Source organism: Ahaetulla prasina, chromosome 2 (genome assembly GCF_028640845.1).
Source record: "Ahaetulla prasina isolate Xishuangbanna chromosome 2, ASM2864084v1, whole genome shotgun sequence".
Taxonomy (NCBI): domain Eukaryota; kingdom Metazoa; phylum Chordata; class Lepidosauria; order Squamata; family Colubridae; genus Ahaetulla; species Ahaetulla prasina.
The window spans coordinates 52,332,488-52,358,216 of NC_080540.1; the positions used below are offsets into that span (position 1 = coordinate 52,332,488).

The 25,729-nt window shown below is 37.6% G+C and overlaps 1 protein-coding gene across 1 annotated transcript in view; it reads left to right on the plus strand.

Moving 5' to 3' along the window:
- GRM7 (glutamate metabotropic receptor 7) overlaps positions 1 to 25,729 on the plus strand; it is a 539,227-nt gene that overhangs the window by 429,819 nt on the left and 83,679 nt on the right. Inside the window, exon 8 of the mRNA XM_058171493.1 lies at positions 23,034 to 23,969. Coding sequence (XP_058027476.1) covers positions 23,034 to 23,969 — 936 coding nt within the window. The remainder of the gene's footprint in view (positions 1 to 23,033; positions 23,970 to 25,729) is intronic.

Sequence of the window (25,729 nt, forward strand, 5' to 3'; positions counted from 1 at the left end):
TGAAGGCTGAAAAAGTGATTAAAGCACAGAGAAACGTATTTTGGGTCTTACCTCCTCAAAGGTGCTCTGATTGGCAGAAAGTTTAATGAGGAGATTAATCTTGTTGATCAGCTGCTCATGTCACTGTCAGAGGCCCATCAATCACTCGGCCCCTTCCCTTCTCCATAAAGTTGTAGTTGTTGCATAGTATCTCATCTGTAACAATCCCAGAAGCCATAAAAAAAGCCATTGCATCAGTCAAATGCTTGGCTATAAAATGCTTCAAAATCATCCAGTTTGATTCATTGCTTTAGATCTGGTTCCTGCTTCCATTAATGACTCTGCTTTGATCAGCTGGTACAGTTGAAGCTTCATCAAATTACTCCACAGCCCTACAACATCTATAAACTGGATTAGTAGCCTTTTGTAAATATTTATTAAGACTCTTTGAAGATTCATCACAGAAATGTGTGCACACTGATTGTTACAGGAGTCCCACTGAAAGATTTGAACTGACTTTGGAATAATTACATGCTGGATCTTTTACAACAGAACTTTAAACAGCAACAACAAAGAGTTTAAAAATATTTTCTGATAAATTATGGCTCAGTTTGATAAGATAAACTACTAATAGGAAAAGACAATTTAGTTACAGTCATGAAAAGCAACTCAACTTAAGTAGGTATCTCTGTCAAAGACTAAAAGACTAGAAGATTGAGCAGCGACCCAAATATGTCCTCATGTTGCAAGGCAAGATGCTGGAATGGCTGCTGAGGCTGGGATCAAGTTGACTGACCCCGCCCTTGTCTTATTTGCCAAATAAGAACTGTAGGTAAAGAATTTCACTGTTGTACTATCATCTCTGCAGCGGCCCCCAATCTTTCCAGCTTTATGGCTCAGTGCAGCGGGAGAAGGGATGGTTCTGTGTGAGTGATAGGCATGCATGCAAACACACGCAGCTCCAATTGCAAACACCTGTTCACTCCTGCTTGTGTAGTCTAGTTCTGAACAGGCCATGGTCCAATAGTAGGCCGGAGCCCAGGGTTTGGGAACCTCTGATCTATGATGATCCAGTCTCAAGATGTTGCCAATTTTCTTTTGGTGATGATTTCAAACTTACCTTAGACTAAGAGGTGGGGGTTTGCTCTTGTTATTCATAGCTCCATCTCTCTATCTCTGTCTAAGCTTAACACATTTCTCTAGCGTAGCATTAACTGTTTCAAAATCTGAGTCTCCAAGCAGAAAAAATAAATGCCATGAGTCAAAGAACAGAAGGGTCATTCGAAAGATCTCATACTCTTCATCCAAAGCCAGATCAAGCCATTCTGGATTTGGAGTGCCCTTAATGCCATTCTTGGGAGAGTGAGAAAGAATGAGTGCTAAAAGTTTCTACTGGCATGAACCCCCTATTGCTTCAATCTTGTTTATTTTTTTTCATTTTCTGGAAAAGTCCCCCTTTTGTCTTTATTGGAAATGTTCAGTGGAACTTCTTTGGTCACTTTTCTTAATTGCTTGAAAAATACATTTTTCAATCATAAAATGTTCTAGCCACATGGAAATTTCACTTGAGAGGTATGAAGGAATAGACACAGACGGATACAATAGAATTTCAGTCCCTTGAATATCTTTGTCAGAATGAGAGCTGTGTTAGTGCTGTAAAATAATTTGAGGATGAACAGTGCAGATATGGGAACAGGAAATATGTAGATTAGTCCACATGTATGAAATAACTGCAGAGAGGACTCCTCGTCTCTAATTATCATAATCAAGAGGCAGAGTTAATTAAATGTTAACCTTTGACAGAGGTGACTGTTCTCTAAAAATGATTCCAGCTGAGCCACTAAAACGATGCTGAAATTTTCCAGATGCAAGAATACTATAAGAAGAATAGAATAGAGGTGAAAGGAACCTTTCTAGTCCAGCCCCCTGCTCAAGCAGGAGAACCTTTCAGACAAGTTACTGTCTAGTCTCTTCTTAAAAACTCCAATGGTGAAGCGCTCACGATTTCGGAAGGCAAGCTGGTTAATTGTCCTCACTCCTTCATAGTCAGTGTATGTTATTAATATCTGTGTCAGGTATACGTTGGCATTTGAAATGAAATATTTTTTAAAAAAACTTTTCCTCCTTTTTCTCTGCTTTGGATTGTCATTGTTTCTAAAAAAAGAGAAGCAAACAAAAATAATGTTGAGTGCAAAATTAGTATCCCACCGGCACTATGCTACCTGAAGCTTATTTTTTTTTGCTTGTGGAAAGATTAACACTCAATACAATTCATTCATGCATCATTTAGAAATTTCCTGCTTCCACAACTCCATGATAACTCTAAGCAACTAACAATCAGGGAAATGAACCTATGAAAACAATATTCCAACCGAAGTAATCCAACTAATCCCAGGTTGCCCTTTGGCACCCTTGTGCTTCTGCAGCTCAATACAATATGCCAACATCTTTGAGATTTTCCAACACATCAGCAGCTCTTAAGTTTGTCTAAGCAACCAACATTAATGATTTTCATTTGAGAGCTTTTAAGTCGATCTTCCATTCCAAGTCTCCCAACCCAATTCCTCTTAAAAAAGCATCACCAAACAAGTAAAAAAGTTGTCTTGAGCCAATGAATCTTTTGAAGCAAAGGTGCAAAGAAGCTGCAGTGGAGGTAACTTATTCAGAGAAGCCCATTAATTTAGGAAATATACATCTGTTTAAAAAGACAGTGGGTGATTTTTGAAAAATGATTTACAGCTTTAAAGAGCTAAAGATTTCACACTTGGAAGAATAGCTATTTATTGTTTGGTGTGGGTTTCTTGCCTAGTTTAATGGAATTTTCCCAGAAGACTAAATAAGATTTAATGTAGTCCATTTATGTGTCATAAATGGAGAACAGAAAACGTATCTGTACAGCAGCGATGCAAAGGCACAGAATATCCAAGGCCCTATGTCAATTTCCACCTGCCCAATATGCAAATTACTCACAAGGGTGAGCTGGCATTGTAATAACTTAGGCCAACAATAATATATGGGATTTAATTAAACAAGCCAAATTAATCCCAAACAATAAGGATGATTTAATAACTTGTGCATTCTGGAGACCAGTTATTCAAAACAGGACATGGCCTTGTTTAGGGGAATGGTTATCAGAGTAATTTAGCTTGCTGATAAATATATTGGTTTAATAGCATGTTTTCCAGATTTTTTCAAAAGGAAACAAGTAGTAACGTCTTTTACGAAATAAGGTCTTGACTGTTTTCTTGTTTAAGGAAATGATTAGGGCAAGGAGTAGACAATGCACAATCATATGCATTACTATGTTTAATAAGGATTGATCTCAATAACTATGCCTTGGCTTATAGCTCTGGATTTAACTGTATTAGGGTAAATATAATTATTTTGGTTTTTTCCCTAAACAATATAGATGAATTAGTCCAAACAGTCCAATATTTTTTTTTATTTATGAACAACTCCCAATATTCGCAAAACCTTATTTTTAATGGATTCTTCATGTAAAGTTTGGATTATCACTTCAATATAATAAAAATGAAAGTGTATGCATGATTATCCAAATATAAATCCATTTCAGCATTTTTCTTCTTAGGTTACAATTTAAAGTCAGTTGAATGTCTATGGAGATTCTCAGTCATCCAGGTCATGGTTGTCCCAAAGGTGCTTTTTTCAAGAGCCAACTGGACCTTCTGGTTGAACCAGAAAGTCCAGTTGCCTCTTGAAAAAAGCATCTTTGGGATAAAGTCAGTTGACTAAGTTACATCTGCACTATGCTTGTTATGTTTTATTTAATTTTACAAAACAAACTATAGTTCCATAGTTTAGGTATTTGTGTCATATTACACTGTATTTCACATGAAGAATGGAGCATGTGTGCCAAATCTACTAGCTTTTAATATTATTTACTCATAAACCTACTGGTAGATGGTTGAGTGCCTATCATTCTGCAGTGAAATGGACTTGTAGCTTCTGTTTAGAAATTGAGTCATGGCAACTTGACGACTTGCTCAGACCTGGGTGACTGAGAATCTTCATTAACAACTTGTGGCTTCTGTTTATTCATGGGGATTTGGGGTCTGCCCAAATATAGAAGAAGAAAAAAAAATCAACTGAATCATTGCCTGAAAAAAATGTGAGTGCTATTAGGACTCATGGAACCTTTCTGGCTTTGCAGACTGGCCGGGGGTGAGGGAGAGAGGGGATGGTTTTATGTGATCATTGGACAAGCTTGTATGTGTGCAGCTGCATTTGCATGAGCAGTGAGCATGCTCACCCAACACTCACACGAATGGAGTGTGTGTGCATGCATGCACTTGCCTGTCACTTCTGCAGCCTGGTTCTGAAGGGCTCAAGGCCTGGTAGTGGGCTGCGTCCCAAGCAGGGGTGAAATACAGCAGATTCTGACAGGTTCTGGAGAACCGGTAGCGGAAATTTCGAGCAGTTTGGAGAACTGATAGTGGAAATTTTGAGTAGTTTGGAGAACCAGCAAATACCACCTCTGGCTGGTCCCAGAGTGGGGTGGGAATGGAGACTTTGCAATATCCTTCCCTTGGAGTGGGGAGGGAGTGGGGATTTTGCAGTATTCTTACCCTGCCACACCCACCAACCCAAACCCACAGAACCAGTAGTAAAAAAAATTGGATTTCACCACTGGTCCCAGGGATTGGAATAGACTTATACCAGTTAAAGAGGAAAGAAAAGAGACTGTAGCTAGAGGCAGGGAAGCAGGAATCAGAAGGAATTAGAACTAGAAGACCTCCAAAGTCTCTTCCAATTTTGTTTTTCTATTATTCTGAATTGGAATACTTTATTTGACCAAGTGTGATTAGACACATAAGGAATTTGTCTCTGGTGCAGAAGCTCTTGGTGTACATGCAAAACAAAAGTGTAATAATAATTGTATTAATGATACCAATAAAAGGAGATAGTAGAGAAGATGAGAAGGATAAGGATAATACAAGCATACCACATGGGTAAATATACTTAGATATAAGTAAATATACTTAGACATAACTGTGTACTGAAAACCTTCAAAATGTTAGAGTCATAGCAATTAATTTAAATTAAAGTTAGAAAACTGTGTGAAGTTTTAAAACAAATCCCTCTCTCTCTTATATTAGTACATTTCACAGATAAATAAGTGAATGGAGCATTTTTTTTTTACAATGGCCCTTCTCTCTTGCTGTTCTGACTGCCAGACCCGAACGTAAGCATTTTACATCTCATGACAAGTTCCAGTTATTGTGTGTAATGATCTACTGTCAGTTTCTTCCTACCCAAACTCCCTATTTGTGCTTGATCAGCCAGGCATGACTATAGTGACTCTTAATGTGGCAATGTGAAATATAATTAATGTTCAATAAACAAAACCTAATTTTTCCATGTATCAGCTTATGGAGTCAGTGGAAGATTAACGATGACTCAAGAAAATGTATTAATTTTGAGCTCCTGTTAAAGACTCAGAAAGTCAATGGCTTTAGGTATATTTGAATTTTTGGATGTCAAAGAATTCTGCTACAGGAAGTCTATGAAATGCTGCCATAGTGTGAACACTACTGTCCCTTGAAATGTGTCAGACTCCATGTTTCCAAGATAAAAAATCAATAATAATCTATATTCCCAGTGAAGACACGCTGATGAAAGAGATAGTGGTGAAACTACAGTTAAATAAATGTCTATGGAGATTCTCAGTCATCCAGGTCATGGTTGTTCCAAAGGTGCCTTTTCAAGAGGCAACTGGACTTTCTGGTGTTTCTTTGAAGACATTTCACTTCTCATCCAAGAAGCTTCTTTGGCTACAGTTAAATAAACAACTTTCCCTGAGTGTTTTTTTCTTTTTCTTTTTCAGATGCTAAAAGCAAGATAATATCCATGTGAAATGTCTCTTGGGATATTTACATTTATATTTTAGGGAAGAAATCACTATGGATAAAACCCCATGTTAGAAACTATTGTAAAAATAAAACTGTGACACAGTTTTTTTACACATCTATAGAATTTAAATATTAGAGAAGTAAGAACACTTATAGGAAACAGATTAAATATGTTCTAGCTCTCAAGTTAATGCTTGAGCTGACTGTTTGGAAACAAGCAGTTTAACTGTGGAACTAAATCCCACAAAATAATATGCCTTTGTTCCTCATTGCAGATATGCTACTTTTGACTGCAAGGAAATAGGATTGAATGATTCCTGCCATGATCCTTGATTCCGATGCATAATTTTTTAAAAAAAAAAACAGCTTATTTTATCAGCTGTGGTGGCACAGTGGTTAGAATGCATATTGCATTGTAGGCTAATTCTGCTGACTGCTAGGGGTTCGATTCTCACCGGCTCAAGGTTGGACTCAGCTTTCCATCCTTCTGAGGTCAGTAAACTGAGGACCCAGATGATTGGGGGCAATAGGCTGTCTCTGTAAACTGCTTAGAGAGGGCTCCTAATTATAAGGCTAAGTCCTATCACTATTGCTATTTCTTCATTAAAAAAGAAAATTCTATACAGTATATAAATGATCACAGTATATAAATGATCATGAGGTGTAAAACTCATTCCATAATTGGGGGAGAATCCAGGAACTCAGAAATATTAGCACCAATGGTTTTAAACCTTACATTTTTGGTCCCTGCGTTATTGGAGCTTCTGCACTCTAAAATCAGAGTCTGCTGGATAATATCTGGGGGCAAAACTTCAATACTGTAGTGGTCAAAAGGTTGGGAGTCCTTTTTATTGATTCTAATGCTTGCCCAGTTCCAGCTACAGTTATATACTCTCATTTTAGAAGAATAAAATATCCAGAGATATGTGTTTCCAAAAATAACTAATCTTTTCATATTGTATAATTAAGGCATGTGAAACAGAAACATGAGTTAATAATCAGAGCTGAAAAATCAATGTCGACACTAAGAATCTTATGAAATATAAATGAAATTACTGGAAAAACATGTATTAATCGCAACTAGTTATTAGCTAATTATATGATTCTGTAAATGAACTGGTTCTGGAAAGGAAATGGACAGGGAAATTGAAGCATGAGTTCAACTGGAAAAGAAGAAAATTATTCAAAGGGGAAGGCAGATATTTGAATGCAATGCCTTTAAGAACTTTTCAGCGGACATAGAGAAATTTAATTTACTAGCAGCTTAGTGAATTCTGACCTTAAAAGTGACTATCCTCAGTCTTGGTGAATGTCAACAAAATTAAATTTAAGATCAGAACAAAAAATTAGCAAAGATTAAGAAATCATAAAAGAAGTGTATATGTAGCTAATAAAATAATTGAATGAAAGGTGAGGGATGTGCAAATCTGTCTCAATGATTGCCATTTGATGGCAATATAAGTCTCATTTATACATTCCCATTAAACTAGGCAATTTTACCAAACATGTAGGAGTAGAGGATAGTAAAAATATTGAAAAACATTTAAAATTGTAGTGAAAAGGTTTGAATGTTGAATATTGTAAAGCAAAAGACATAAATAGACAAAAATGAAAGTGTATGCATGATTATCCAAAATTGGATAATTGGATAAGGAGAATTGTTCTCCTTATTTTCAAAACTACATATATTTCTTGGGATTAATCCCAAAGTTCTCTCTTTTGTACCTGATGCACATGTTGTTTGTTTTTTGACAATACCTCTTATTTTCTTGTTCTTCTTTAGTAACTAATATCTGTTGTGTAAATACAAAGTCCCCCACATTCTTAATTGTAATATAGTGATCAGTAAATGCCAGGCATGGTGACCCATATGTCTTGATGATGGAATGAATTTTTATGTGGGAAGAATGTACTCATCCATCAAAGATGCCAGCTTCCATTTGACCAGCTGTATTTCACAATAACAAGATTTGCCATGTCAGAAACATTAAGGAATAGTTCAAACCATGTATTATGCCCTATAAATTATGATAATTCTGAACTTACTACTTTGATTCCATTTCATTCATAGAAAAAAGCCTCCTTTAAGGCACATTTTAAGAGCAATGATATGATGATCAAATGGATATTTAATATATGGATTTTTATTTTTAATATCTGTTTGGAAATTTTAATTTTTTTTTCTGATTTTAGAAGGGTTAATTAGGTGGGGATTAATTGTAAATCTGCATTTCACCTTGGTTTTTTTTTTATTTGTTTGAACTACATAAAATAAGAATCTACCACAGTGATGGCTAACCTTTTTCCTGTTGCATGCCAAAAGCAGGGAGAGCACGGAGGGTCATGCGCACACATGCCCAAACCCATAATGCAACGTCCCCACATGGGCCCATGCACATGTGACCCCCCCATTCCCCCATGCATGTGCGGGTGACCCCCCCTACTCCCACCACACATGCACATGTGACACCCCCCCATGCAGGCATGATGAACCCCACACTGCCTGTTTTGGGCCTGGAAAGCCTCCCTGAAGCCTGAAGTAGCAGAGGGAATGCTGCTTTTTTCATGGTGGCTGGAGAGGGGGTGGTGGCGATTCTCTTCCAGAATCCCAGCCACAAGTGGCAGGGTGAGAACCACTGCGCAGCCACAGGAAAGTAGCAGGGGGGACACTGCTTTTTCCCCGGTGCCTGGAGAGGGGGTGGCAGCGATTCTCTTCCAGAATCCCAGCTGCAAGCATCAGGGTGAGAACCGCCGCCCCACTTTGCCCTCCACCAAGAACAAGCAGCGATGACCCTGCTACTTTCCTGGGCCTGCAGGGTTGTACAGCGGTTCTTTCCATGGCCTGCTGCTGCTGCTGCTCTTCTGGGGCACCCAAGTAGGCCAGGCGCTCCAGACCACAGATGTGCATTACTGTGGGCTGGAGGGCTGGGGCCGCACAAGAAACCTGCTGGGACGGGGAGGGATGGAAGCCCTGGCCTGCCCATCCTAGCCAACAGCTCTCTCCCCTAGGAAGCGACTGCCGGGATCCCATCTCTGCATCTTTGGGCATGTTAGCTGTTCTTCACGTGCCTATGTGCGCCAGAAATCAGAAGACCAGGTGGCCAGTGTTTCATGCGCACTCCAGAACATGGACATAATCTTTCCCTATGCGCATGCACACTGGACAACTGCTCTTTCGGTTTCTGGTGCTCCCGTGTGTGTGACGACCAGCTGGCTGGCATGCCGGAACCCAGAAGAACAATGGGCGATGGCTCCATGTGCCCGGAGAGATGACTCTGTGTGACATTTCCGGCACGTGTGCCATAGGTTCGCCATCATGGGTCTACCATATATTAAATACATTGCACTTTCCTTCATTATTTCATTCTTAAATCATCCTTGCTTTCATAATTCTCCATACAAAGCTTCCATTGATTTTTAAAAGCTAAAATGCAATTCTTAAATTTTTTTAGCAGCTAATCAGTCCTAGATAGCTACTAAGAACAGAGCACAGAGAATTCATGAAGAAATTCTAAACTCAAAATTCATAAAACCTAGTCACCAAAGAAAATTAACTTCCCTGTTCTTCTCATTTCCAGGCTACATCTCCCTCCTAGAATTAATAGGAAGATAAGTCCTAGGCACGTTGTTTGAGCACATCAGGTTTTCTGTAATAGTTCTTGAACAATAATGATGCAAAATAGCAGGCTCTTGAATATGCAATACTGCAGCGGCCTGAGATTGAACTGAAAACTTTTCCTTACTTTTCTATAGAACTATGGGGGTTCTTTGTCTTGTTCTATTTTCCTCTCCCCACCCCCCCAACCCCTTTTAATTACTGTGAAAGAACAGAGGTTGTAGGAATGAAGCATAGGCACCGAAACGACATTAATTTAGGACAACTCTTTTTCAAGTATGATTTATCTTAAATAATCTAGACTTGCTGAATTCATCATTTGAAAGAAGCACTTGGCAATCATCTTGAGCACGGGAGTGTCAAAAGGTGTAATAAGTTATAAATCCATATTTCCTAGGAGTGATAGGTATCTGGTGGGAGGTTTTTTTTTCTTAGTTTCACAAGACAAGTTGGATTAAATCTCATATTTCTATTAAAAAGAAGGAGACATGGCTTTCCCATTATGTGGGCAAGCATCTTTTCTGCTAGTGTGATTTGTGAACCACTATCTTGCAGAAAAAAGTGGAAAGGAGAATAAAGTGTCAGTTGTGAAGAAGCTGGACCAAGAGTGATCCTTATTGATAAAATGATTCAGTTGCATGAAGTTTCCCCACAAATGGCTATCCCTAAGCAATAGTCAGTTATAGTATCAAAGCTGACTCCATTACAATGAACCTTGATGGAGGTTAGCAGTAGAGACCCATTAATCCAGTGGAGAGATGGTATTATTCCTCAATAGTATCTCCAAAAATGGTTTCTTAACTTTTCTGTTCCTAAGCCAAGAACTTCAGTTATGGTGACCACCTTTTTCTCCTCCTCTTTTTTCTTAGCCCCAAAGGGCTGCTGCAGTTGTTGAAGGAAGAGACAAAAGCAGATGCAATTGAAGATTTTGGCCCTTTATCTGTGGTTGGCCCCATATGGGCGTGAGCTGAATTCCTACTGTTTTCATGGCTGCTACTGTTAAGATGAGCTTCTTTTGAGAGCTGGCATGGCCACATAGCAAGTTGCCAAGTAGCCTGGACTATATTTCTCCTCATATAGTTATTGAGAGGTATTATGTGTCATGCTCATACCATAGAGGTACAGTTTGGGCTGAATGCGATAGAGAAATTAAATGAATTACTGTCTTTCCCACACATCCTAACTTTGGTTATACTATTCACATCTAGGAAAAAGGCTATGTGATAGGGCCTCCATGTGGTTTGTTTCCATGTGTAGTTAGTTAGATCTCTCCATTCCCCCATCTGTCCAAATTCTGAAGTGGAAAGTAATTGACTTAAAAGCATGTTTCATGTTCCTCCATTAAAAAGATGGAAAACTTTTGCTTTGTTTTGTAATGGCCAAATACTGTCAGATTTTTCAAAGCATTATTTAATTGGTCAGCTCAGATGTCACACAAGAGTGTGCACAGATGCTTGTCTCTTCTTGGTCAATAATATTTCTTGGCTTGTGTTTTAAAAAGATTGCCTGCAATGGTAAACACTACATACTTCAGCACCACCTATTAATGTCTTTTTGTTGGATTTGTCTCTTTAGGGCAAGAGAAAGAGAATGCTGGAGGAGCAGAGAAATACATTAATCAATTAATTAACCCATGCTGTTACATGTAGTTCATTGTCATAATCATACAACTTTTCTGGTCTTTCCATATTGGCAGGTATGCTGTTAGTCTGCAGCTTCTCATAAGTAGTTGGATGATGTATCACAGGAGTGTCAAACTCAATTTCATGGAGGGCTGCATCAGGGTTGTGCTTGACCTCGGGGCTAGGGGAGGGGGCGTGGCCAGGGTGGGCATGGCCAGCTTGATGTCACTCATGTCAGGGGTGCCTGTGGTGGCCCAAGTGCTCTGCCAATGAAAACAGGTTCCTGAGCTCTGTGCCTGGCTGTGACGGCCTCTTGCAACCCTCTGTCAGCAAAAATGGAGTTTAGGAGGACTGCATGTGGCCCCTGTGAGCTCCGTTTCTGGCTGCAATGGCCTCCTGCAACCCTCCCAAGCTCCATTTTTGCTGGCAGAAATGCCACCCCTGGCCAGTCCTTTGCTGTTTCCAGGGTGGCCTCACAGGCCAGATCTAAGCACCCCATGGGCTGGATCTGGCCCCTGGGACTTGAGATTGACACCCCTGATGTACCATAATTTATGGACAAAAAGTTTTATCTCTATGTAATTAGAATTATTGCTGAGATCTAGATTGATTTATTATATTTATTTATTACATTTATATGCTGCCCATTTATTTATTTATTTATTTATTTTATTTAATTTTTATACCGCCCTTCTCCCGAAGGACTCAGGGCAGTGTACAGGCAAAAGTAAAAACAACACAATATACAAATTAAAATACCTTTTAAAAACTTATTAAATTAGCCTGAAATTAAAATTTTCCATACTAAAAACCCCATTTAAAATTAATAAAATTTCCCCTTAAAACTAATTTAAGCCAGCCCCGCGCGAATAAAAAGATGTGTTTTTAGTTCGCGACAAAATGTCCGGAGGTCAGGTATTTGACGTAACACTACGGAGTTCGCGACAAAATGTCCGGAGGTCAGGTATTTGACATTCACTATCCAATATTCATCATGGCTATTCCCAGGGTTTGTTTTTACCTTGGGTTGAGCACTTGTATAACTGATTAATCACAGATTTGTTTCTGGGATAGTTTTTACCATCTATGCCACATATACTTAAATAAAAACTAACCTGAAAGCAAATGAGCAGACAGTCACTTAGATGAATCAAGATCATGTGAAGTGTTAATACCACTTTCTAATGCCTTGGTAAGGCCACACTTGGAATATTGCATTCAGTTTTGGTCGCCACGATGTAAAAAAGATGATGAGACGCTAGAAAGAGTGCAACAAAGAGCAACAAAAATGATTAGGGGACTGGAGGCTAAAACATATGAAGAATGATTGCAGGAACTCGGTATGTCTAGTTTAATGAAAAGAAGTACTAAGGGAGACATGATAGCAGTGCTCCAATATCTCAGGGGTTGCCACAAAGAAGAGGGAGTCAAACTATTCCCCAAAACACCTAAGGGTAGAAGAAGAAGCAATGGGTGGAAACTAATCAAGGAGAGAAGCAACTTAGGACTAATGAGAAATTTCCTGACAGTTAGAACAATTAATAAGTGGAACAACTTGCCTGCAGAAGTTGTGAATGCTCCAACACTGGAATTATTTAAGAAAATGTTGGATAACCATTTGTCTGAAATGGTGTAGGGTTTCCTGCCTAGGCAGGGGGTTGGACTAAAAGATCTCCAAGGTCCCTTCCAACTCTGTTATTATGTTATATGTCTCACCAATACTGTAAACAAGCAAGCAAGCAAATAAACAAACAAACACATGTTTAAAGGAACTCTGTTAAATAACTTTTTAATAATTTCTTTGTTTTTTGCTGATCTGATATTTATTCATTTATTTCAAATGTACTCTAATTTTCCATGGACTAACATCTGACCCAGCTATCATAAAGTCTTCCTTTAAAACCTCAGATGAGCTTGGAGAACTTTCATTCTTCATTCAAATCCAGTATATTTTCGCCTACCATACTGTCAGAAAATTGCTTAGCCTGCTTTTTCTCTGAAAATGCTTATTATTTGAAATTTGCATTGATAGTACATAATAAAACTCCAGATTTATTCGACTGCCTCATTTTCTAAAGGCAGAATGAGTGGAAAATTCAGTCAGGCTTTTTGGCATGCCTTCCTTGTGACTGACTTCATTTGATGAGATGCCTATACTAAAATTATATTTAATGTTTCATCTGCATATGGAAAGGTCAAATACACCATTGCATTGTGCTTTAAGATATTTGTAACTTGATCTCACTCCTCCAGTACTGAATGAAAGGTGGTGTATGTTCACTATATCTTGAAGAGATGGGCTGAAAACAAATAGGTGGTGTCTTTCATTGAGCTGTGGCTGGTGAGCCTGTGTTGAAAGTCCAATATAATGGTCAGGACATCATTATTTTGGCAAATAGTTTAATATAAATAGATATTAAATGACGTGTATTTATATTGTTGGATATGTGTGTTGCTTTGTGTGTGATTTGTACATTTCTGTACACAGAAAGAGAGAGAAAAACTTAACATTGGAAGAGTGTTGAAAGTGGTTCTCTTTTATGATTGGAAGCTATTGCTGGTTACCATTTAATATGTTTATGTGCCTTGTTCAATTCTGAAGCCATTTCTGGAGGATAAAACTAGATAACTAGTATCTCTTATTAATCTTCCACTCACCATCAAAGCAATCTCAGGCTATGTTTTTTCTGATCTACCTCTAAAGTATACTTTTTTATGTTATGTCACCTGCCTGTTTCAGATAGAAAGCTTCAGTTTGTTGTAGGCCTCAGCAGTTCTTTGGCTATTTTACAGAACAAGGAAACACTCTTTCAACTAAACCAATATTTACCATGTTCTCTTATGCCTTCTAGAGCAGCAATCGCCAACCTTTCGGACCTCAGGGACCACCAAATTCATGATTTTAAATCCCGTGGACCACTAATATAAATGTTTTAAAAAGATAAATATTATTTAGTGCAATATAAAAAATGTAAATCATTTTTCTGCAGACCACCAAAATTTTCTCAAGGACTATCAGTGATCCATGGACCGCTAGTTCGTGACCGCTGTTCTAAAGTGTTTTTTACCATAACTGCTCCACAAGGTTTATCACACCTGGTAAATAGATAGTTGCTGGTTGGTTGCCGAAGGGTTAGCTTCTGAATAGCGTATACGTTATTCGGAACCTGAGGATGAAATTGTATTATCTTCAGTTACTGGGAAAAGAGTAAAACTACTGAATTTGTTTATTTAAAGGAAGCATAAGGAAATTTGGAAGCTTGGGAAAGGGGCTTTTTTTTTAAAAAAAATATTTTCTGAAGCATCAACTTTTTTTTTTTTACAAGGCAACACTTATACCTATTGTGCTCTTATAATTCTAAAAGTCATGAGAAAACAATAGGGCAGCAAAGTAAGGCCCTTTTTTATCCCTTCATGCCTGCTTATATGGAGATTTCAACTTGTATAAATTTATACATTTATATTTTTTTAATTTAGAAACATATATTTGTATATCCTTATCTGTATGAATACTAAGAGTCAACAGTGACTTGATTGTTTACTAGATTTATATGTAGAACTAAATGATGTAGTTATAAATACGTATTTATACATATAAGAGTATTTATTTCTTAAATTTTTATCTTACCCATCTTATGGTTTGAGATGATTTCTGAAACTCATATATGAAAAGCTCATCTATGGAAAGAAAAGTGATTAGTCATTGCTTTATTGAATGGAAAATTTGGAAGGGACAGAAGTAAGGCTATTGGCCAGTGAGAGAGATGGTAGCCTGTGTTCAATCAGAGTATCTAAAAACTTCAAAGAGTCTTAATCTGAGCAGAATTTTCTTAAATTGATTTAGAGTCATGCATAAACACACAGAATACAAGCGGTTTAAATAGTAAGTAGAGATCTGCTCTTGAAAAATTCAGTCTGTTTTGGAATCTCTATTTGCAAATTAATTAAGTTTTTTTTTTATAATTAAGAGAATTAGTGGGTTTTGGTCTGTCTGACATGGGCATCAGCAAGATGAAGTTCTCAGGCCTTTGGATGGAGCTGTGCTGGTTCTGATTCTGTGAAGGCAGCATGCCTGCTCCTCTATTGAGTTGAAAACCCAACAACTTTGACCTGTCAAAGGGATAGCTGAATAATCTAGTAATAACTTCAAAGATGGCTTTCTGGTCTAAACAGAATCTGTGATATTAATTTAGTGTATTGTTCAGTCATAAAAATCTGACTCTTGGGGTCATGTTCACAGCTGGTGATTAGTTTTCTGACTGATGTTCATGTAGAATTGTTTCTCAGTGAAATATGTCACAATTGTCCTATTCAGAACCAAAATAATTATAGCACAAGGTGTCAGAGTTTCTTGCAAAATTCAAATCCAGAAGCACACACAGATAACCGATTCAGCTGGATTCATTAACTTCTCTTTATATACATAATACCAGATGAAGTACATTTTACAATACCAATAGCAGCGTTCTTTTGACATGGTAGAGAGGACAGATTGTTTTCAGTTCCAGTTTCCTTTTAGATCTGAGCACAGAGCTTAGCCATGCCCAGACTTCTAGCTTAAGTTTCTGTTTCCAAAACAAGCTCCTTTGGCTGACCTGTTACCATGCCTATTCATTGGCTGATCTATTCCAGTCCATCAATGTTCATACTCTGACATAAGGGACATTGAATGAAAAAAATACAGATATGCAGTTACTTGGAACAGGACGAGGAGGAGGAACAGGAACAGGAGGAGAAGAAAAAGGAAAAGGAAGAGGAAGAGGAGGGGGAGGAGGAGAAGGAGAAGGAGAAGGAGAAGGAAATAATTATTCTATGCCAGGCAAATGTACATAATAAGGAAATAAATCCCATTATTTTGGTTGGTTGGTTGGCAAGCAGTCTTCTGAAAAAGAGAAGAGAGAGACATCCAAAGCACAGATAAAAATGGCTTTTTTAGGCATATCTTTTTTCCAACAGGAAAAAAAGAAGCTGAGCCACCAAAAGATCACAGCATTGGTCTACAAATGTAGTAAAATTGTAGAGTAAGTGCTTTGCATGCTGAAAGTCCATGATTCTATTCAGCAAAAGAGTACAGAAGAATGAAGACCTGCTGTTCTTTTGGAATCAGCCTTGGATGCAAAGATCTGGAGCCAGGGGAACATTTGCCTCTCCTTTGATGCAAAATGAAAATAAAATTGTAGTGTTTAGTGCGATAGTAGAAATGTAGATAGTAGAAATGAAGCAATTTCTGGTAGGTCTTAGGAAATAAAGTGGATTCTACTCTGAACATATTATCTAAATAATTCCGGGCTTGACGCACTGAAGCAACTTTTTGTCATTATAAATTTTGTTTGTATTGAAACCAATCAGTACAGAAACATTTGAGCATTATTTTCCATTATTTAAATAAGCCAACACATTTTGGGCTAAGTTACTGGTTGAATTAGCAATCAAATTAGAATTGTTGTGGTTTACGTATTTCTGTGGCCCTTGTGTTTTGTAAATAAGATTCACATTAATTTTTATTTTTTTATGTTCACCCAGTCAGTAGCAAGCAATAATATAAGAAATAATAACCAAATATGAGATGTAGTGCATATGTAGCATGAAGGAAAGAAGCTAAAACCTTTGTAGGTCTGTACTGAGGGACTGATGTGCAGGCTTAAGAAGTAGCAGCTGCATTAAAATGATTTGAAAAAATAAGAGAGATAAAATGTTCTTCAGAATCATATTCAAAACGGGTAAAATTGTTGTGACAGAAAACCACTGCAGAATTCATGGTCAAGTTTTAGTAATATAATCAATATAATTGTAATATAATTGTGGTCTCAGAGGAGTTTTAAAAGCCATTTCTTCTCAATACAGAAACATTCTGACAGAAAACAACAGGAATAATTCAAATATGGTGCCTAATTTCCAAGATTCATAGACCATTTCTTTAAAAAGTTCTAGTATTCTACTCCTTTAAATGCTGCAGTTCTGATGAGAATCAGATTTTGATTTCAAACAAAGTCATGCAAGAGAGCAGCATAAAATACATTGACTTTTAAGACACACAGAGAAAAACTCGATCGCTTAAAAAGCCTTCTCAAGTTGCTGCCTCACATAATTGTTATTTCTTTGCCCAACAATCTTCTGACTAGATAAACCAACCATGAAAAATATATAAAACATAAAAACACATACAACTGCTGGATCAGACCCTGGTCCATATAGTCCAATAGCAGCCAAGTAGCATAAGAAAGTCTCTCAGCAGATGAATTTCAGGGGCAGTCACACTGATATCAAGGCTAATAGCCATTGATCTCTATGATATCTATGAATTGGTCCTGCCCATTTTTGAAACCAGCCAAGCAGCTGGTATGTTATACTATATATGTATATTATGCTGTAAGTTAAAACAAAGTATCTTTTCTTTAGCCATATTTTTTCTAGGATTACATTTCAATGGGTGACCTCTGTATCTGATCAAAGTTCAGCCACTTTTGTTATTGATATTAGGCATTTTATTAAATGAATAGAATAGAATAGAATAGAATAGAATAGAATAGAATAGAATAGAATAGAATAGAATAGAATAGAATAGAATAGAATAGAATAGAATAGAATTGAATTTATTGGCCAAGTGTGGTTGGATACACAAGGAATTTGTCTTGGTGCATATGCTCTCAGTGAACATAAAAGAAAACATACCTTCGTCAATTAGATCAACAGATGATGCTGTTAATATGGCTCTGCACTACATCCTACAACATCTTGAGTCTCCAAAGACCTATGCAAGGGTCCTTTTTGTAGACTTTAGTTCAGCATTCAATACCATCATTCCAGACATTCTTCTAACTAAGCTAAACCAGCTACAGGTACCGGAACAGACTTGTAAGTGGATCACAAGCTTCCTAACAAACAGGAAGCAGCAGGTGAAGCTAAGCAAGATCACATCAAATACCTGTACAATTAGCACAGGGGCCCCCCAAGGCTGTGTGCTCTCCCCACTTCTCTTCTCTCTGTATACCAATGACTGCATCTCCAATGATCCATTTGTTAAGCTACTGAAGTTCGCAGATGACACAACAGTGATTGGTCTCATTCGAGACATATAGACGAGAGGTCGAACGACTAGCCTTGTGGTGCAACCAAAACAATCTGGAACTGAACACACTCAAAACCGTAGAAATGGTGGTAGACTTTAGGAAAAACCCTTCCATACTTCCACCTCTCACAATACTTGACAACACAGTATCAACAGTAGAAACCTTCAAATTTCTGGGTTCTATCATATCGCAAGATCTCAAATGGACAGCTAACATCAAAACATCATTAAAAAGGACAACAAAGAATGTTCTTTCTGCCAACTCAGTAAGCTCAAACTGCCCAAGGAGCTGCTGATCCAATTCTACAGAGGAATTATTGAGTCTGTCATTTGCACCTCTATAACTGTCTGGTTCGGTTCTGCAACCCAACAAGAAAAACACAGACTTCAGAGGATAATTAGAACTGCAGAAAAAATAATTGCTACCAACTTGCCTTCCATTGAGGACCTGTATACTGCACGAATCAAGAAGAGGGCCGTGAAAATATTTGCAGATCCCTCGCATCCTGGACATAAACTGTTTCAACTCCTACCCTCAAAACGACGCTATAGAGCACTGCACACCAGAACAACTAGACACAAGAACAGTTTTTTCCCGAAGGCCATCACTCTGCTAAACAAATAATTCCCTCAACACTGTCAGACTATTTACTGAATCTGCACTACTATTAATCGTTTCATAGTTCCCATCACCAATCTCTTTCCACTTATGACTGTATGACTATAACTTGTTGCTGGCAATCCTTATGATTTATATTGATATATTGATCATCAATTGTGTTGTAAATGTTGTACATTGATGAACGTATCTTTTCTTTTATGTACACTGAGAGCATATGCACCAAGACAAATTCCTTGTGTGTCCAATCACACTTGGCCAATAAAATTCTATTCTATTCTATTCTATTATGGTTGTATGTTGAGGATCACCTGTATATGATGTTACTTAGAGCTTTTACATAAGGAAAACATCACACATTCGTATTATAGAGATGATATGGATTTTCATTACCTTATCTTAAAAAGAAAATTCTAGACTGTCAAAAGAAAATGTATCCTGCACTGGACCTAAGGAGAGATTGGACAACCATTTTCCTGCCTGAGCAGGAGGTTGGAGTAGAAGACCTTCAAGGTCCTTTCCAACTCTGTTATTCAGTTCTGTTCTATTCAGACTGATGGTTGCAATTGTTGATTGCAGCCTTTCTCAAACTTTTTTTTTCTCTTAGAACCCCTTCCCACATTTAAAAGTTCCCAAAAGAGTTATTATTTGTGTGGGTTATATTTATCGATATTTACTATATTAAAAATTAAAATTGATGCATTCGCTGCTGCTACTACTACTCATGATTATTTGATGAGATTATATTACTTTTCAACATAGGTTGGCAAATAATTTTTATTTTGAGGACCCTTGAGTGGGTCTTGGGTTCCTAGGAACAGACTTTAAGAAATGCTTGTCTGCTGCAATTATCTTTACATGGGGCTGCCTTGGAAGATCATACAGACACTGCAAATGATGCAGATTGCAACAGCCTGCTTATTGGCAGGTAAGAGCTGCCATTCTCACATAACAGACACCATGATTGGATGACCATTGTCAGTGTCAAACAACAAGCCACCCTGACTATGTTCAGTACAAAGGAAATGGCTTTTATTTTCATGGACATACTAAACAGTGAAAGAGTTAGAAGAATCTGCTAGTTTTCTTTTTAGCGAATCTACATGCTAATTTATTCTAACCTCCTGCTCGCATGTGTCCAAGAAAAATAAAATGACATGACTGGTTGCCAACTTTTTTGAGATTGTGCAGGTCGTCTAATATTACATGAGGTCGTAAATAAAACTGTGCCACTCACATGCCAGGTTCTTTCTCTTCTCCATACTCTCTAGTCCATCTTTTGAAGATATGGTGCATTAAAAATAGGGGAATGGGCCTGTCAGAAATGATATATCCCACAAAGATTTTGTTCAGAAAATATTGGAAAAAAGGTACGAAATATTAAATCTGTCTATACTGAAAGCCAGATTTCTTCATTTGCAACCTGTACAGAGTGTAGTGTATGTAGTAGTGACGCTATCTATCCATCCATCCATCACCCTGTTGCTGCTTCACATAATCTAATTGAATAGAGCACCAGGGCCTATTGGTAGCCAATTCTTCAATTATGAATATGTAGTAGCAAAATTAATTCTAGAATGTGTCTTCTAATGACAAGATATGTTTGAGAAGTCTTATTCATCTATTTATTTATTTAGATTTGTGTGATCCTAGAGCATCTGCAGAACCCCAAAATTTGAAGAATTATGAAACAAGTGTCAGTAGGTCACAATACAATATTCACCTGTGACAGAAATGTGAAGTCACATTCTTTAGTACATGGAACCCAGAGTGTGCCTCCTGTGCCAGACCTAATAAATAGCAGTATTAATAAGGCAGACACAATTAATAAGATAGCAGTAATCCAGTGTTGGATTACTCTCTCCATGAAGCAGAGAGAGTCCACCTATTTTCTAAAGTACCAGAAGGCAAAACAAGAAATGATGGATTGAAAGTAATTAAGGAGAGAAGCAACCTAGAACCAAGGAGAAACTTCCTAACAGTGAGAACAATTAACCAGTGAAACAGCTTGCCCTCAGAAGTTGTGGGTGCTTCATCAGTGGAGGTTTTTAAGAAAAGACTGGATAACCATCTGCCTGAAATGTATAGGGTCTTGTGCTTCACGCTCTACTCTGATTGATTGATCAATTTCCGTGTGTACCAGAACTCTAACTAAAGCTTTGAACCAACTTTTCCTTCTATATTCAGGCTATATTTTTGGACTTCAACAATGTCTCCAGTGTAACTTGGAACAGGGCGAGGCTACAGATAATTCCTTACTCACTGAATCCTATATAGGAATGTATCACCAGAATATGGTGGTTGAATACTATGCCCATGTTCTTATGTTTAAAATATTATCTCATTGTAATAGAATAGACTGGACATCCACTTTTCTGAAATGGTGGTTGGACTAGAAGACCTCCAAGGTCCTTTCCAGCACGAGTCTATTCAAAGTACCTAGAATATAGTGCAAGGATCTTTAAAAATAACTTTTAGAGGTATCCCTCTGACAATTTTTCCACTGTTGCCTTGGAATGTGACATACAATTTCAATTCACTAGGTTTCATTTTGCCCACAGTGAATAATATCTTGTTCTTTTGAAACTCATACACGGCCAATTTATGTAGAAAAGAACAAAGCAATTTTTGTTCTAGTCATTGTCTCTGTTAGTACAGCCAGACTGTATTATAATGTGACTTAGAAAAAAAATAGTCTGCACGTACAAAGACAAATAAATCCTTATTCTGAAACAGAATGTTCAGTCCATTGTGAGTTCCGAGCAAAATTGGATGTCCATCAATCATCTTTTCCATGTCACTCAATGTAAATTTGTAGCATTGGTAAATGGAACTCAATGGAATTCATTATTTAACATATAAGTAGAGCACTTCAGGAAAAAAAAGATTAAAAATTTGGATCAGTTTCCACTCTGCCTGGGACTAGTACAGGCAGCAGCTATTCTAATTGGAGATCTTTGTTTAAAAAATAAAATCAAAATCTTTGACAGGGTTACTTGAAATAGCCCTGTTGAAATAGTTTGTTTAACATAGATAAAGGATGGGGAGATTCAGCCATGTTACTATCATTTACCTCTTTCCAGTGTGTGTGTGTGTGTATGGGGGGGACACAACATGGGTCAGGATTCCTGAAAGTCAATGTGAACTTAGATCACTGTACATGCATACATCGAAACATGCTTCCAATTTTAATTACTTATTAAACAAATTATCCACCTCACACATAGGTGACTCAAGGCTGCTTAGAAAAAGGATGGGGAGTAGACACATCAGTGTTGGAAAAGAATGAATTCAGGATTTGGAAAGAAATGATAAAAAGTCTCTTTCAAAAAAGCTTTAAGAGCCATGATTATTCAGGCTTCACTGTTCATTAAACTATGGCCACACTTCAAGCAAATTCTACAAAATGGACTTTTCCTGTTCTAAAAGATTATGCCGGCTATTCAAGTGTTTGTTCTATGGTCACAAGGGAAGAATACTATAATAATGCAAAGAATGCTCTGCTAATAGGAGAAAATACATTGTTCCAATTATGTGGGTTTCCATCGAAACTATTTTCATGCTATTTCCCTACGGTAATAACCTTTATTTCCTTTAGTATTTGCTTCTTCGTGGAGTTTTTATTTCTATTTCTTACTCCCTCAGCAACAGTTCTCATTTTCTTCCTGGCAGCTACCATCTCTTTTTTTACTCCAATATATTCATGTCTTTATTAATCAACTCACCAATCCACTAGGCCAGGGGTGGCGAACCTTTTAGATACCGAGTGCTCAAACAGCCCGTGTGCTCATGTCCAAACTGAAAGGTGTGAGTGCGCATGGATGTGGGCATGTGTGGACATGCATGAACACGTGCATGTGCGAACATGCATAAATGTGCACATGCACAGACATGCGTGGACACACACATGCACAGACATGCGTTGACATGCGCATGCGCAGACATGCATGCATGCTCAACAGAGACCTGAAGACCAGCTGGCCAGCAGGAGGCGGGGCAACCCAACACCGGCAGTGCGGCAAGAGGTAAGATCTTTTTCTTTTGTCAGCTTCTGTTTTGTTGTTTGCAGGGAAACAGAAGCTCATGAAAGAAACACCATGGAGGTCTGACTTGGGGCGACGGCGCACATGCCAGCAGAGAGGGCTCTGCGTGCCCCCTCTGGCACATGTGCCATAGGTTTGCCATCACGGCACTAGACCTACTTGATAGTCACTTCCGGATAAGCAGTCTCATTTATTCTATGTTCTTTTACTCTTAGATGGATGAAATGCAGTGGGGCAAAGGAGTGAAGAAAACCCCTTCTTCAGTTTGCAGTCTTCCCTGTAAACCAGGAGAACGAAAAAGGATTATGAAAGGGATGAGCTGCTGCTGGCAGTGTGAACTGTGTGATGGTTACCAATACCAGTTTGATGAAGTGAGCTGCAAGCTGTGCTCCTACAATCAACGACCAAATGAGAATCGCACTGGATGTAGCCCTATCCCTATTGTAAAGTTGGAGTGGCATTCACCCTGGGCGGTCATCCCAGTCTTTCTGGCCATGCTTGGAATTATTGCCACCATCTTCGTCATGGCAACCTTCATTCGGTACAATGATACCCCCATTGTGAGGGCTTCTGGAAGGGAACTTAGCTATGTTTTATTGACAGGAATATTTCTGTGTTATATCATCACTTTCTTGATGATTGCCAAGCCAGATGTTGCCGTGTGTTCTTTCCGGCGTATCTTCCTGGGATTGGGAATGTGCATAAGTTATGCTGCTCTGTTGACTAAAACAAACCGTATCTATCGCATATTTGAACAGGGCAAAAAATCAGTGACAGCACCCAGACTTATTAGCCCAACATCACAATTAGCAATCACATCAAGTTTGATATCAGTACAACTTCTTGGAGTTTTCATTTGGTTTGCTGTTGATCCACCAAACAGTATTATAGATTATGATGAACATAAATCTATGGAACCGGATCAAGCCAGAGGCGTCCTCAAATGTGACATTACGGATCTACAAATAATATGCTCTTTAGGGTATAGCATTCTCCTAATGGTTACATGCACTGTTTATGCCATCAAGACTCGGGGTGTCCCAGAGAATTTTAATGAAGCCAAACCCATTGGATTCACTATGTACACTACATGTATAGTATGGCTTGCCTTCATTCCAATATTTTTTTGCACTTCCCAAGCAGCTGAAAAGGTAGGTGGAAATCAAGTAATTTATAAAACCATTACATTTTAAAATACAAAGGAGTGTTGAAACCACCTTCTGGATATGGGGGAAAAATGTTTGGACGAAAATGATTGGTAAGTGCTTTCAGCTATACATAAAGTTGCTGGTGTTGTTTTTCCTGTAGTTAGGTGAAGGTTATGATGATGGTGGTGATTGATAAAGTGGTAAATAAATCACAAGAATCACTTAATCCATTAATTCCATGGTTGTAACTGTTTCAGCCACAACTGGAAAGTAGTGATTGTTTCAGTATGAAATGCAGTGTATAGCTTAATCAGCTTTCTTATTCTTAATGTCTGTCTAAAAATATTTTGTTCGGGCCCATATTTTTTAGTTCAGACAAAGTGAGAGCAAAATATTGTTTATTGCTAGGGTATCAATTCCTGAAATATGAAGTAAATATTAACGGCCATTCCTGAAATCGTACATACTGAATCAAACTTATTAATATGTACCTAGTGTACCTAACAATAACCATCAACATCCAGCCACCTCTTCGCTGCAAAAAACTATTGTGTTGCATTTATGGATTTAATAAAAAGAAGAAGGTTCATTTATGATAATTTCAGGTTATGCCAATGGCACTCCAAGCTGTTTAGATATTCTTGGGATTTTACTCAGATAAAAACAGTAATAATGCTTGGATCCAGTGAAAAAGTATAGCGAAGTATAGTATTTTTTTTTACTTCGGTTATGGCAATTTCAAACAAATGTTTGCATTAGAATGGTATTTAATGAATTAATAAATGGTTAACAATAAATAAATGTCCTGGTAATCAAAAGATATGGAGAACCAAATAGGCAAAGACCAAATAGAACCATGACCAACCATATGTCATTGTTGAATTTAATTGCCTAACATTTTTTCTCTGCAAAATTTGCATATGATATATCTGAATATGGGTTTCTGTTACTCTTTTCACCTCTTATTTTGTGATGCATTTCAAGCAATAAAACCAAGGATTGTATTAAGGTAGTTTATATTCCCAAATCGGAAACTAAGAATTGGGCATGATGTAGCTCCCATTAGATGTTATATGTTCATTGTAATGCCTTCTATGAGTATATCTGCAAGTACAACACTAACATGTACAAGGAAAATGTCATCGTCTAGGTACAGCCATAAATATGAAGGGTACCATTCAACTTATACCATACACAAATATATGTGAAGGCTTTTTCCCTGTGCTTTACATTCAGAGATGTGTGTGTGTGTGTGTATACACACATACACATAAGTATGTACTATATACAGAATATATACAGAATACATACATATACGTATACACAAATATGTATGTATGTGTGTATGTGTATGTGTATGTATATGTATATCTGTATCTATATCTGTATCTATATCTATATCTACCTACCTACCTACCTTCCACCTGTCTGTCTGTCTGTCTGCCTGTCTGTCTGTCTGTCTGTCTATTTATCTATCTATCTATCTATCTATCTATCTATCTATCTATCTATCTATCTATCTATCTATCTATCTATCTATCTATCTATCTATCATCTCTCACTGATTCACTACTAATATTAAATAACAAAATGCAGGTAATGAAAATCATACTGTTTCCTACATTTCCTAATTTAAATTAAATAGAATTGGAGTCTGTTCAGTGAGGACCATGAAACCATTCACGACCCCACCAATATATTATTGGGGCCAAAACTAGGAAATGAAATAGCCTCCTTTAAAAAAGTACAGTGAACCTCATCCA